Raw genomic sequence first — 14,958 nt, forward strand, 5'->3', positions numbered from 1 at the left:
GTGATTCCTATATGATTCTAATATATTAGTGTCAGACTCACTTTTCGGACCTACTCTAAGAGCAACTCCAGCGTTGCTGGGTGCTCGGGGGACAGGCCAGAGAAAAGGGGCCCGAGGCCCTGTGGACCGACTCCAGTGTGAAGGAGCCCGAGTGGAGGTGGAGGCCCAAGCTCCGGGCCCGTGAAGAATTGCCAGCCCGAGAGCCCGAGTGGATGTGATGTCAGGCCTGACGTCAGCCTGACGTTAGGCCTTTTTAAATTTTTTTTCTGTCAGGGGCGTGCACCCCACTTGCGCGCGGGGGCACGTCACCGACACAAAATCAGAAAAAAAACAGTCACTTTTCAGTTACCGTTGGGAAGCCACGTGGCTTCCCACGGTCCGTTTGATCTCAATGGATCTTTAACTTGGACCATTCGATCTCAACGATAAAAAAAATAAAAAAAGTCTTATTTAATATCCACCGTTCGATATGAGATCAACGGTGGATATTAATATGCTTTATAAATAAAAAAATAAAAGAAAAAATAGTTTTAAAATTAAGAAAAGTTACCGTTGTGACACGTGACACAATTTGGAGTGTTGGAATTCAAATTTTTTTTATATCCAACGATAGAGATTAATTAGTTGAATAAAAATTAAAAAAAAAATGTAAAAAATTGTAAAAAATTCGAAAAAAAATTGTTATTACTTTTCTATAAATACATTCTCATTATCATCTACCTTACACCACCATTTCATATTTTCTCAACTACTTTCAATCACATTCCTTTCTTTCTCTCAAAGTTTCAATCCATTTTTTTTTCAACAAAATGACTACTGATGCAGGTACGAATTGGTCGCTTCTTGAAGATGTTGCATTGTGTATTAGCTGGGTTGAAGTTACTCATAGTTCGCTTACAGGTAATGAGATGCAGTTGCGAGAAATGTGAAGTCTTATTCATACCAATTATCTTGAGAAAATTGGTGGGAAAAGAATCAAAGAATCGATGTCTAGTCGTTGGAAATTACTTAGCCAATCGTTTAGTACATGGAGAGACACCTTGGCACAAGCTAGTAATAATATTCGAAGTGGGGAAAATTACTCGGATCAGGTAACAATATATTATTTATTTGTTTGTACTATACCCAAATTTACATTATAATTATTTGTTTGTATTATTTAATTGTTACCTACTTACATTATAATTATTTGTTTGTATTATTTATTTGTTACCTATTTTCATTATAATTATTTCTTCTCCTGCATTGTGTAGGAACTTCAAGCACAAGCTTGGTACGCTGCCAAAACTAAAAGCAAAAATAAATCATTCAACCGGTGGGAATGTTGGAATATTGTCAAAGATTGTCCTAAATTTAGAGTTGTGCTTGTCGGTCCAGAAGTTTTCATGAACAGCACCCTTCCACACTCTACACTCGATCATGTCTCGCATGTTCATGAAGATGATGCAGAAGAAGTGCCCGAAACGCCCCTCCCTGAACAAGCGTCGGGTTCGACCCGTTATCCAATTAGGCATCAAGGTAAGAAGGCTTCAAAGAGAAAAAGGAGTGCTTCCAAGAATGATTATGCAAAGTTCATGGAAGAACTTACTCGCCAAGGTGAATTGACTTTGGCGAAGGAACTGGCGAAATATGAGGCTGATAAGGCTAGAAAGGACGCAAAAACTGCAACTATTGAGAGAAAATTTCAGGCTAATGAGAGATAAAGAGAGCTACTTAGGCAAGAAAGGGAACATGTTAGAGAAGAAAGATGGGCTCAACGAGATCGTGAGATTATGAACACGCCTTTAGAAGGGAAGTCTCCAAATTCTAAATTTTTTTGGAAGTCAAAGAAAGCGGATGTGGTGCGAATAAGGCGTGCAAGAGAAGCGAGAGCAAGCCAAGATGGTCCTAGCATCACAAGAGAATATCATCCTAGCACCACAAATTGATTAAGTGATGATGAATAGAGTAGTTTTTGTAATCGGAGCCCATAATTTTCCAATCACTTTGGGTTGTAATTTATTATTTATTGAATATAGTACTTTATGTTGTTTCCAATTTATTGAATATTTATTCAAATGAATTTGGTAAGTTATTTATACTAAGAGAATATTTATTGAAATGACAAAAACACACCAGATAAAATTACATAAGCATACTGAATAATAAAAAACTCACTAAAAAAATTACATAAACGTACCAAATAATAAAACACACCAAATAAAATTACATAAACATACCAAATTCAAAAAAACACACTAAATGAACTTAATTATCTTCAGCTTGTTTCAATGCCCACTGGTGCTCTATCAAGTTAATTTGCCGAGCATTGTGCATTTTTGTCATTTGAAATGCAGTATATCGTTGAATGAGCCTTTCATTGTAACGTCCATCCCTTTGTAATGGCTCATGTTGCACGGGCTCATCGGTGGCGTCATGAGCACAATGTATACGTGTTCTTGAATTGTTCATCGTGTCTGGCTCATGTTCATCAACGGCTTCATATTCATCACGTCATCATGATAGATTGAAGCGACTCTACATCAAACAATCTGGCAGCACCCCTGATGATCACCCAGCGAGCTTGGAGGATACTGAAACAACGCTCCACATCTTTCCTGCACCCCTCTTGACAGCTTGCAAAGTGTTTTTCCTTTGCACTTCGCGGACGTAGCACTGTTTTAACAAATGTTGACCATCGCGGGTAAATGCCTTCAGCTAGGTAGTATGGCCCGTCATACACACATCCATTGACCTCATACGTGACTTTTGGTGCCTTTCCTTGCAGGACATCGTTGAACACTGGGGATTGGGTAAGGACGTTGATGTCATTTTGAGCTCCCAGAACCCTGAAAAATGCGTGCCAAATTCATGTATCAAAAGATGCCACCGCCTCCAGAATGATACTTTTTGCTCATTTTCTGTCCCCATAAGCGCCTTGCCATGCACTTGGACAGTTTTTCCACGTCCAGTGCATACAATCAATGCTTCCAATCATCCCAGGAAAACCACGCATCTTGGCCTTCTTCAGAAGCCGTTCCAAGTCCATGTTTGTAGGTTTGCGGAGGTACTCAGCGGTGTAGATAGATTCGATTGCTCCGCAAAACCTTATCAGGGACTCAAGAATGGTTGATTTCCCCATCCTCGTTATCTCATCCACTTGGTCTGCAGATGTTCCATATGCAAGCATCCGCAAGGCAGTAGTAATTTTTTGCTGAGGAAGAAGACCCATAACACCAAAAGCATCATTCTTTTGCACAAAGTAAGAATCATGGTTGCAAACAGCAATCATGATTTTGTTGAACAAATGTCGTTCCATTCTAAAACGACGTCTAAAGTACGTATCAGGGAATGCATTATTAGGGACAAAATAATCGTCCAAGAGTTCCATATCTCGTCGTTGCCCGCTTCTATCAGGGTTTCCGAAATGGATGGGCCTGCAGATCTAAGTCACAACTTGGATGACTCAACGGGAATGTGAGGCTCTGCCAATTCTTACTTCGTCATCTCTCATTCTACGCTCATCATCATCTTTTCTCTCATTTTTTGCCACATGGTGATTGAACATTCCTTCTGATTGGTTAAACAATTCTTCCTCTTCCTGATCGAGTTCCCACATCATCCTTGAGGAAGAAGAAGACATTGTAAGAAAAAAGCAGAAACTATGAATAATGATACAGATTTTTGTGAAGAAGGAAGCAGAAACTATGAATAATGATAGAGATCTAGAGAAAATTGGTGTGAGATTTGTGAGGATGGATGGTGGATTATACTGAGGATTTAGAAAGGATTAGGTTGTAGATAATGTCACGTGGCATGCCGTCATTCGTTCAAAATCTGATGGAAATCTATCCTCAAAGATTGTAAACATATTATGACACGTGGCGCGACGTGATTGGTTAATAATCTTATTAGAAATCCATCACCAATAATTGTATTTTCGGATAATGACACGTGGCATAACGAGTACGATTAAAAATTTTATCGGAAATGCATCCCCAATAATTGTCTTTTCGGATTTTATGACAAGTGGCGCAACGAGAACGATTAAAAATCTTATCCGAAATTACAAATAAAATCATTTTGGATTATTTAATAATATTTTGGATAATGACACATGGCACAACAAGAACGATTAAAAATCTTATCCGAAATTACAATTAAAATTATTTTATATTATTTTATAAATAAAAAGAATACTAATATTTTATTACCTATTGTCAGGGCTATTGAAGTGTAACGGTGGAGATGCAAAAGGTGATTATTGTTCATTAAGGGTAGTTACTGTTCATCAGGTGGATTGAATAGTGAATAACCTGGGGGGAGGGCTTTAACGCTGGAGTTGCTCTAAAAGGCCTTATAAACTATTTAATTTATTTTTTTTCAAACAAAAACTAGGAACCCACTCATATACGAACAAACAAAGCTCCATCACCTCATTGGATATCCAAAGTTTAAATTTTTTTTCATGGTTGCTATTGTAGAGAACAAATTCTACACAAGTGTAAAACTACTTTGATGTCTCTGCAACCAAGAAAGAAACAATAAGTGAGGCCTTATCACATCCATACCCGTGTGTGTGAGCCAAATACTATACGATACGTAAGTTAGATTTAATTGCAGGAGAATGATTCTCAAGCACTAATTTTCTTGGTTAGGAACAATTACATTTTATTGTGTGTATGCATGCCTTTATATAGATTTAGGCATGAATTTGAATGTGACTCATTAGGGCACATGTAGAGCTCTCTAAATGGTTGGCTTTAACGCCGCATTGTTCTGCTCATTTAGTCAACAAGGGATGAATACGAAAGACATGAGTCCATTTAGGCCCTTTACTTGGCCCGCTAAGCCTTCCAACTCTGCCAAGTGGGGTGGCCTATCGGATTGTTTTACGTGAGGCGATGTGCGCACGCTAGGCCACGTCAAAGTACAATTTTACCCATACAGTTAGCGAATATTTATCAAAATTTACTTTTTGTCTCAAATTTATGAAGATGTAAAGATAAAAAAGTTTCACGTCCTCACAAAATTACCCCGTTTCATAATAGCTTTGAATAATTTTATCAATTGTGGTGGAGAAAGATCCTCCTAATTTGATTCATGTTATTTCTATGATACTAAATTTCTCGAGTTTTAAAGAACAACATTCCAAGATTAGTCACATGAATCCCATTAGGCAAAATATGCCCGATTTAGATCATAGAAATTGATGGCTATCTAACTAGCTAGCTACAAAGATTTACACGCCGCTTTCCTTTCTCTCTGCTTGAGAGTCTTTCTCACTGTCTCGTGCGAGTGTTCAAAATTTCATCACTTTACGTTGTCGCTAATCCTAGCTCTTTTCTTTTTCTGTTCCTTCTGTTTGTCCCTTTGTGATTTTCTACTGTGTTTTCCCTTTCCTACCAATCCTTTTCCAGTCTGTTCTCCACAATTCTTTGGCATCCCTTTTTCTGGGTCATTTCCAATTCAATCTGTAGCAACTTTTCATCGCGATTCGTCGTGATTTATCAAGTCAGTGTATCGAATTCCAGTGTTCTTATTGGTTCGGGTGTTATCCACACCACCACCTTGTCTCTCTGCCTTTGGCAGCGTTGCATGTGGATCTCCACAGGCCTCATGGCTGGTTTTTTTCCAGCTTGTGGTTGCGATTGAAGAGCTGTTCTCAGCTAATAAAGGCGATCGAAGTGGGGATGCTTTGTCGTTAGCGTGGAAGCGGGCTGCTGGATGTGATTTTCTGATGTGGAAACGGCTGCAGCAGAGATCTAGGGTGTTCTTTTCTGGTTTCAGCTCAACCTTTGGTAGGGCTTTTTCTGTTATTTGGGATGGTTCTTTTTGGTTTGTATATTTTGTACGTGGCCCAGTGGTTTGTAAATTTATATTGTGTGTTTAATAAAAATTCCTGCCTTTAGTTGACAAAAAGAAAATGCCCGATTTAGACGGTCTTTGCTTCTTATCCAACTGTGTAGGTACCACCAAACCAATCAGTTCAATTATTCACACGTATCTTGATATGCCGATTGGATGGACCCCTTTGTTCCCATTTTATTATATCAACTCAAATGTTCTGGATTCTTCGTCGTGGCCCCCCACTCGCTTTACCCTCCTTTCTTTCTTCCCACCGAATGTCTTCCTTTTCTCACGAGAACAATTTACGTGAAACGCTACTGATATTTGAATTTTAAATAATAATATATTATTAAACAGAATGCTAACGCAATAGTGAATAAATTTCTCTTACTTTTTATCAAGAACAACTTACATGAAATAGTCACGTGATATTCCAATTTCAAATAACAATGTGTTGTTGACCCGATGCCACAATAACATAGAAACATGTTGCATATAAGACTTTCTTCAAAGGAAATGTTAAAGTTTAAATACAAAATTTAAATTTGAAGGCTTATGTGGCACATTGATTTTTTTATAAATTTTGTTCTCTAACTGATATGTCAAATTTAAACTATTATTTATTATATTATTTACTTTGTATAGTTGTAATTAGTATTTTGAAACAAAAGACAAGTATAAAAATTATGAAAAATATTTATTAATTACTAAAAATAGATTTGAAGCTGCTATTAAATTTGACAACAACTTCCTCTGCTGCCTTTCCATGTCATGGCTTATAGGAATTGACATTTCAGTTGAAAAAGACTAAGATGTCTTTTATTACCGTTATTACTGATATGATCTTTTTGATATCTTCTTTGAAGATGCTCTAAAGTTGCTTTCCTTGCACTTGCATAGTTGCATGGATTTTGCCAGCCTGGGTGCGTTCATTGTAAGCGTTCCCCCGGAAAGATTAACTAATTAAAAAATATATTTTAATCCACTAATCAGTAATCACACACGTCAGGTTGATCTCACCGTTCAAGTCAACAGACACTCGATCTCGTCCGTCCAGTTGCTACAGCCAACGGCTCAGGTTAACCGTGTTTTGTTGAATTTGTGGTGCTGGTGCTACAGCCAACGGCTCTCGAGGCCTATATAAATAGACCCCAGGACTCCCAAGTTTCTTCATATTGTCTCCTCCAAAGCTTGTTCGTTGAGTAAGGTTTCCCGACAAAAAACGAAAAGAAGCCTTACTCCTTCCAGCTTTCTGTTATTCTGGTACGATCCAATTCCAATGATTTGTTTTTCTTTCTTTAATTTCTTTGTCGAGTGATGTTTTAGGATGTTGATGCTATATGTTTTTGTGTGTCTGTAAATACTGATGCTTCTGTGAATCTGTCATATGGTGTTTGGGATGTCATATCATGCATGAACAAATTAAGTTATGTTCTTCATGTGCTTGGGATGTGATTTGTCCACACTTTTTTTTTCTTCCCCTGCACACCTTTGGTTATTCCAGCCCTTGGATTGAATGAATGATCGGACAATTCAAGAACAAAATCATGTCTACACGGTGTGCCGAAGGAGAAAATAAGCGTGCAAAATTGGATCTTGGAGGATTTACACAAAGCCCATGTGCTTTGTTGTGGGTTGATATTGGCGCCATAAGATGAGCACGATGCATTTATTTCTACAAGTGCTAAATTTTCTTCTTTTTGATTTGGGAAACTTTACGATTTTATGAATTGATAAATAAACAAAAACTGTCATTATAATTTGTGGCATAGATGGAGCTAATCATGGTTTTATAAATTGAATTTCATGTGTCCATCATCCGAGTTAGTTGGAAGATTGTTGGTAACTTGGTATTGAAGCAATATTTGTGGAGGACAGGACATGGGAGGAGGGCTAACAATGTTTTGTTTGTTGTGTGTGTGCAGCTGAATTTGCAGTAGATTTCTCAAGTCAAAGCAAAGTACATATATGGTTGAACGAGACGTTCAGATCCCAACTGCTTTTGACCCGTTCGCCGAAGCCAAAGACGTAGATGCCCCCGGAGCCAAGGAGTATGTGCATATCCGGGTGCAGCAGAGAAATGGAAAGAAGTGCTTGACGACAGTTCAAGGGCTGAAGAAGGACTTCAGCTACGACAAGATCCTCAAGGACCTTAAGAAAGAGTTCTGCTGCAACGGGAATGTCGTTCAGGACAAAGAGCTCGGCAAGATAATTCAGCTCCAAGGCGATCAGCGCAAGAACGTGCTGCAGTTTCTCGTTCAGGCCAAGATTGTCAAGAAGGATCAGATCAAGATTCATGGTTTCTGAGGACTTGGAGTCGTAGTCGAGTTTGTTACCGTTGTATTAAGTTTGCTACTACCTCCCAGAACCTCCTGGCTTGTTTGGATGTTCTGGGGTTGTAATAACAGAATTGTCTATATAATATGGAATTTATGGACTTCTGATGCATGATGCTGGTCTTTGTTAATTTGCTTCCATTTTTGTTGGTTGATGAGGATTTCAGTTCAATTTTATGGGATTTCATTGTTAATCAACTCTAATGTTTTTTCTGTTAATAATAGGTCGAGAACTCCACCTCGTCACCGTGACGAGAGGGATTGACTGGCTAAACTAGCTAATAATAGGTGGGGGACTCCAGCTCGTGTCGAGAGAGATAGACTGGCTAAACCAAAAAGAGAGATATACTGGATACACTAGCTAATAATAGGTCGAGAACTCCACCTGACGAGAGGGATAGACTGGCTAGACTAGCTAATAATAGGTGGAGGACTCCAGCTCGTGTCGAGAGAGATAGACTGGCTAAACCAACTAACAAACCCACTACATGATGAGAGACAAAGATCTGACGGTGCAAATTATTTCGACACGGGTTGAGTTGCTAACATTAAAACTATAGCATTTCTTACAAGAGAAATTTACACATCCTTGTTTAATCTTGTTAATTATTCAGAAGCTGAAAATAAAATAGATGTGTGAGAAGCTAAAAATAATTGCGTAAAACCACCTCCCTTCCTACAAATCCCTGTACAAGGAAGCCTTCATTTAGGAAAGTGATTTATGCATCTATCATTTTCACCTTTTTCACAGCCTTCTCAATTCTGACACTTGATTCTCCATCGATTTGTTTAATCCAAAATAAACAGTGCGTAGGGGTGAAAAAAGACGTGCAAAAATTATTTCTCATCATTTATTAATGTGAAAAAGAATGTACGGAGCCAAACATGAGAGCTAAAATGATTTACCTCAAAATATCGACACGCCAGAATGTAGACAAGACAACAAAGACAAATACAAGATAAAATAGAGATGCTGACTTGTTATGCACAATTTGTGCAGCACAAACTGTTGCACTTGTAACTCAGAACCAATCCGAACTAAAACGTTCATTTCTCCGGCAAGCAATCGGCAGCAAGCATGAAGTACCACTCATGCGACTCGTGGTCCTCCCTCAGTTCACACATATATATTCTACGAGCAGAACTCATGGCTTGCAACAGTCGGAGATTGGCAACAAAACGAAACTTTAGAATAGCTTGGCCTGTGGTTGCATTCCACTTCTCATCATCGTGGAGAACTCTTCATAGTTGATCCGACCATCCTGTAATCCCAATGGAATTGAGTACTAATGTGCATGATAATGGAGAAATTCAAAAATGTTGTGTGGATGTTGACTTACATTATCTGTATCAACTTCCGATATTATTTCCCTAATCGTAGCTTCGTCACCCATTCCATACTCTTTCATTGCTGATTCTAGCTCGTCTCTTGTGATAAACCTGTAATAAACACACACAAAAAAAGCATTAGGTAATCGATCATTCATGCTTACCCATAAGCCTGATCTTATCTAATTTAGCGGTTAAGAATATGAGAACTGGATCCAGAGCGACTAGGAGCTGAGGTCAGTTATCGCAGAATTGTAATTAACTGCAGCATCCTACAACTTTCTAGTTCTTTGAAAATGAACATCCAAGAAAGCGTGCGCAATTCTTAGAGATTTGAAGAAAAAGCTTACCCGCTATTATCTTTGTCAAAATATTGAAAGGCTTTGTAAAGATGTTCGTCCCTCTCTAGCCTGTGTCTATGCATTGTAGCAGTGATGAATTCAAGGTAGTCAATTGATCCACTCCCATCCACATCAGCCTGAAATGCAAATGCAGAATATGAGTTGGGTGGGATGCGAAAGGTAAAAGAAAACTTGGATATTTTAAATTGAATGATATGTACAGCTTCCATTAGCTGCTTGACTTCAGCCTCTGTGAGCTTAGAACCAAGTCGAGCCAATCCTGACTTGAGTTCATCATAAGTGATGGTTCCACTATTGTCAGTGTCCAAGTTTGTAAACATTGCCTTCAGCCCATGTATTTCTTCTTCAGAAAGATTTTCGGCAATAACCTATAACCATATTCATCAATTATACACAGTTAGAATCGAAGCACAATCAGATCCAATCTACAGAGTATATGGTACCATCACAGCACAATTCAAAATTCAAAGTAGTCTGTGTCCGAAAACCTCTTGATCAACATACCTTCAATGCAAGTTTTTTCAGTTTGTTCATAGCTCTGAACTGCTTCATCCTAGAAAGCACTGCACTGTCTATGGGTTTGTCTGAAGCTTCTCCGCCATCTCTGATCCATGGATGTTCTGGTTGGCCACCCAAATTCAAAAGTTTTAGTTACAAGATATATCTGCTAGACACAATAAGCCAAGTAAAGTATCAAGTAAAAGGAAGAGATCTATACCTAGAACCTGACTCGAAGTGATACGTTTTTTAGGGTCCTGTGTTAGCATCTTCCGGACTAGGTCCTTGGCACTGTTTGATATAGATGGCCACGGTGAACTTGAAAAGTCAATCTCTCCCTCCATTATGGCATCAAATATCCCCTTCTCCGTTTCTAAATCAGTCATTGGAAACTATTAATTGTTTAAACCAACACGAAAAATACAGAACCTATAAACTAGTACACAAAGATATTATGTTAAGCAAAACAAAATACTGTGTCTTTACCTGCCCAAAATGGAGGCACTCCACTTAGTAAAATATACAATATAACTCCTGCACTCCAAATGTCTATTTCCTTCCCATATCTGCGTCGCAATACTTCTGGAGCAACATAGTAAGCACTCCCAACCATATCACGATACACCTTTCCTGACAAGAGTTTATCATAAAAGATAATGAATAGCTATGCTACAAGTGGAAGCATAACATACACAATAAAGAAAAATATTCACCAAATGCTAACAGTTGTCGAGCATAGTACATATATCTGTGGTAAATTAGTAAATTACAAAGAAAATACAGAATCTACTCATCTCTAGTTTTAAAAGACGAGAAACACCAAAATCATAAGCAAATTTGACAAAAGAAAATCTTAAGCAAACAATCTAGTGACGCTATGATGTCATCTTAAGGATAACTGTGAAACCCATGAAAGTAGAGAACATATTAAGAAGGTCCAAAAGACGACAAACAACATATTTGGCCTGTTCCAGAAAAACCAAGTTCGACAAAAGTGTTAAAATACATGTTTCTAATTATGGTGCTAAAAGTAAACACAATTTATAGTTATGGGAAACTTTAATGCTGGCAAATTACAGGTCTGGACTCCATCTCACAGAGATATGCAAAAATAGGATGCAAACATAATATGCCTTTTTTTACTGTTGGTCACTGAGGGTAAGAGAGTGTTCCGTTGCTGTTCTCAGTCTTAGTGTGACCTTGCCTTACAGAGATGTCACCTTACTACCAGAGTTTTAAAAACGATGAAGCTGCATAATTGAAGATCATCTCTCCCCACCCCCCAAGCAATTAAAGATGTTGTTAACTTGCCATTAATACAACTGCATCAGACATTCACAGTATAGCTCTTTTCTTTTCCTTCCATCTCACTTCCATGAAAAGAATGGAGGAGGCCATTATGGAAATATGACAGCGAAACATGTTTGGTGTAGCGTGCATCATCATCGATCAAACATGGCAAAATAAATGAAATTACCAAAGCAGTGATTTCTAAACTGATGAAATTCAATTCGTCTTCGTTCCCTAACATGAGGCTCAGTTTATCTACCAGTGTTAAAGGTAATAAATTCAACATTTATAATTCGGTTTTGATAAAGTGCTTATCTACCATCTGAATTGCCAGCTAACATGTCCTGGTTACCCTTACTTATTTTCTAAAACAAAATGGCGTCGTCTTCTGTCAACTTACAATGTATTATGAAATCCAGCTAGGTTCTGCATTGACTTTGGGCATGAATTTAGTACCATTATCACTAGAAATATCATTTCCAGATAAAGACAATTCTGCGATCGAAGCATATGCGCACAATTCACCTAATCCCTTATATCTATCATATCAATTGTGAAGGATACTGAATTTCCAAGCAAGTAACTACGAAAAATGATATCCAAATTTACCTTCTTCAATGAAGACGGACAACCCGAAATCGGTAGCCTTGAGAAGGGCATTCTCATCCTTGCTAGAGAGCAAGAAATTCTCCGGTTTCAGGTCCCGATGCATCACCCCCATAAAATGACAGATGTGGACAACATTAACAATCGCCCGGCATATTGAAGAAGCCGCTCTCTCGCTGTAATGTCCCTTGGCAAGGATCCTATCAAACAGCTCTCCACCTGCACACAGCTCCATACAAACATGGACAGACTGCTTGTCCTCGTAACAACCTTTGAACTCCACAATGTTGGGCTGCCCGCTCAAATCCTGCATGATCTGAATCTCCCTCTTGATGTCCTCCTTGTCGTTCTTGGTGACAAGCTTCCGCTTCGAAATCGACTTGCAGGCGTACTTCTTGCCGGTCGAAATCTCGGTGCAGAGATAGGTCACGCCGAATTGGCCTCTGCCCAGTTCTTTCCCAATGGTGTAGTGCACCCTGACATCCTCAAACGGTTTTCCGAGGATTGTGTTGTCTGCCGGCCTTTGAGCTGCTGGTTTGGGGGTTCTAGCCGGGACTGTCGGCTTCCATGCTGGTTGGGGTTCTTGGTTGACTGGCAGACCGCGTTTTTCGGGTCGTTGTTGATGAACAGCAGCAGCTTCATGGCTATGGGGTTTCTGCTGGTGGACCCCACCTCCTCCTTCTCCGCCACCTACTGATATGTAACCATTACGTTGTCGCTCTGAATCTTTGCTTTTGCTTAGACACTTGCCCATTTGTTGTTTTTGCTCAAGTAATACCTCTTATGCTGGAATTGCAGAGGAGAGAGAGAGAGAGAGAGAGAGAGAGAGAGAGAGAAACAAAAGACTTTTGGATCAGAAAGGTAAGGGAGAGAGAACCCAGATGAGGATTTGGAGAGAAAGTGATAAAGAAGGCAACTTGGAAAAGGGTTTGAGAAAAGTAGGCTGGAATTGCAAGGTAAATTTGAAGAAAGAAGATGGCCAAACTTTTCAATCAAGTGGAATTGTTGAATGTTTCAGGTCTACCAATTCAACTCAAGGACAGAGACAATGACAGAGACACGAATTTCTGTAGCTATAGCCTTCACCGGGACTGCTTAATAATCCAACAAATTACAAATGGAACGGATTTTACCAACTACATTAATGTATATTTTTGGTTGTAGCATCTGAACCGTCTATTTTTTAAAAAATATTATTTATAGATTATTCTTTCAAAATTGATCAAATCCAAAATCATACGTTTAGTGAGCTGAATATGATAGATTGTGATCAATTAAAATGAATTTGAGTCTCAGTCCGTTGTTTGTTGTGTCAAATGTGAAATGGACAAGATGAGTTATGAATCCACAATAGGATGAGTTATCTAACTCATCCTTACACATGAGTTACAAGTACTGTCTTACAAATCCTACCAATTCAATCATGTCCCTAAAACTCAGTCTCATCCAACCCACCAAACCGGCATTTGTAGTAAATAACATGGACAAATACGGTTATACATAAAAAACATAAACCCTTAATCCAACAGTTATGGTTTTAGATTTGATGATTTTTGGTAGACATAAACTTTGAGGAAATACCTAAAAATTAAACGGTTTGAATTGTTGAAATATATTACTAAGTGGACCTCACAAAAACGTGTAAAAATTGTATAAAAAAAAAGTGATGTCATGAATACGTCTGCTTTTTTAAATAAAAAATTTAGAGTCCACGGTAAAAATTGTGTAGTGTCCATCATAACACAAGGTAATAGTATATTAATTAAATTAAAATCATATGGTGATGAAATTGTTTTATATAAAATTGCTCTCATAAACCGAGCTGTTGAATCAAACTTTGTTTTATGTTTTTCTCATTATTTATATGGTATAGTTTAAGGAATCCGAGTTGACTAATTTATTATCGTAGTTTCTTTCTTCGTATTCAAGTAATTTATACCTCTAACAAGAAGAAAAAGTAATTTATAAGCTGATATTTTTTATTAAATGATAGCTGTAACATTTTTATTGGAAAAAATTAAAAATAAAAGATACGTGTACTATGTTTTTTTATTATTAATACGTGTAACATGTTTATTGTTTATTGTTTTGCAAAACATCTACCATGGTTTTTGATCTATCGCCCCCTTCATAACCTAGTAGCAGTGAACAGGTAGACGTCGAGGACTAATGTAGGAAGACTAATCCTTGTTGTAGGACTTTTATAGTAAATCCATTTGCGCATGGATAAAACATCTAGAATTTCTTTTGGATACTTAAGCATAAAATTAGTACTTATGTTTGGATTATGAACATGCTTGTAGTGGAGGGTTTGAGACCCATTAGGATTGTGAACTACTCTCTATGGGCTGGTTTGGTATTGATGTGCTTTGAAAAAAAATGCTTTTGATGTGCTGTGAGAATAAACAGCTGTGAAATAAAGCAGCAGAGTGTTTGATAAACTTTTTTGTAAAAGTGCTTTTGAAAAAAAAAAAAAAAAAAAAACAGTATTATAGTGTTTGGTAAACTTTTATGTAAAACAGATGTGAAAAAAAGCCGGTTTTTCAAAGATGGGTTTTTCAGCTTCTTGTTTTTGGCTTTTTTTCACTCAAAACTGTGAAAAAAAGCTGAAGCTGAATTTTTACCAAACACAAAAATAGCTCCCAGCTTTTTTCAGAATCACCTCAGTACCAAACCAGGCCTATGCAGGTTGATATTCAGAATCACCT

At 37.9% G+C, this 14,958-nt stretch overlaps 2 protein-coding genes across 3 annotated transcripts; one reads left to right on the plus strand and one right to left on the minus strand.

Moving 5' to 3' along the window:
- Positions 1-6,935: 6,935 nt before the first annotated feature.
- Positions 6,936-8,277, plus strand: LOC103951365 (protein translation factor SUI1 homolog). Its single transcript, XM_009362720.3, has 2 exons — positions 6,936-7,092; positions 7,755-8,277. Exon 2 carries the CDS (start codon positions 7,798-7,800, stop codon positions 8,134-8,136), a length of 339 nt encoding a protein of 112 aa, XP_009360995.1. The 5' UTR covers positions 6,936-7,092; positions 7,755-7,797; the 3' UTR covers positions 8,137-8,277.
- Positions 8,278-8,994: 717 nt separating this feature from the next.
- On the minus strand, positions 8,995-13,334 carry LOC103951366 (calcium-dependent protein kinase 2). 2 transcript variants are annotated; one of them, XM_009362721.3, is made up of 8 exons: positions 12,254-13,330; positions 10,841-10,984; positions 10,575-10,727; positions 10,361-10,476; positions 10,057-10,224; positions 9,845-9,972; positions 9,506-9,605; positions 8,995-9,427 (listed from the first exon to the last, which is right to left on the minus strand). In XM_009362721.3, the coding sequence occupies exons 1-8, from the start codon at positions 13,002-13,004 to the stop codon at positions 9,353-9,355; spliced, it is 1,635 nt and encodes a 544-aa protein (XP_009360996.1). In that variant the 5' UTR covers positions 13,005-13,330; the 3' UTR covers positions 8,995-9,352. The 2 variants fall into 2 exon arrangements, with proteins under 2 accessions (XP_009360996.1, XP_018503966.1); XM_018648450.2 differs by having other exon boundaries at positions 9,845-10,224; positions 12,254-13,334.
- Between the last annotated feature and the right edge of the window lie 1,624 nt (positions 13,335-14,958).

This window comes from the organism of the source record quoted next, unplaced genomic scaffold (assembly GCF_019419815.1).
Source record: "Pyrus x bretschneideri cultivar Hongxiangsu unplaced genomic scaffold, Pyrus_bretschneideri_v1 Contig66, whole genome shotgun sequence".
Classification (NCBI taxonomy): Eukaryota; Viridiplantae; Streptophyta; class Magnoliopsida; order Rosales; family Rosaceae; genus Pyrus; species Pyrus x bretschneideri.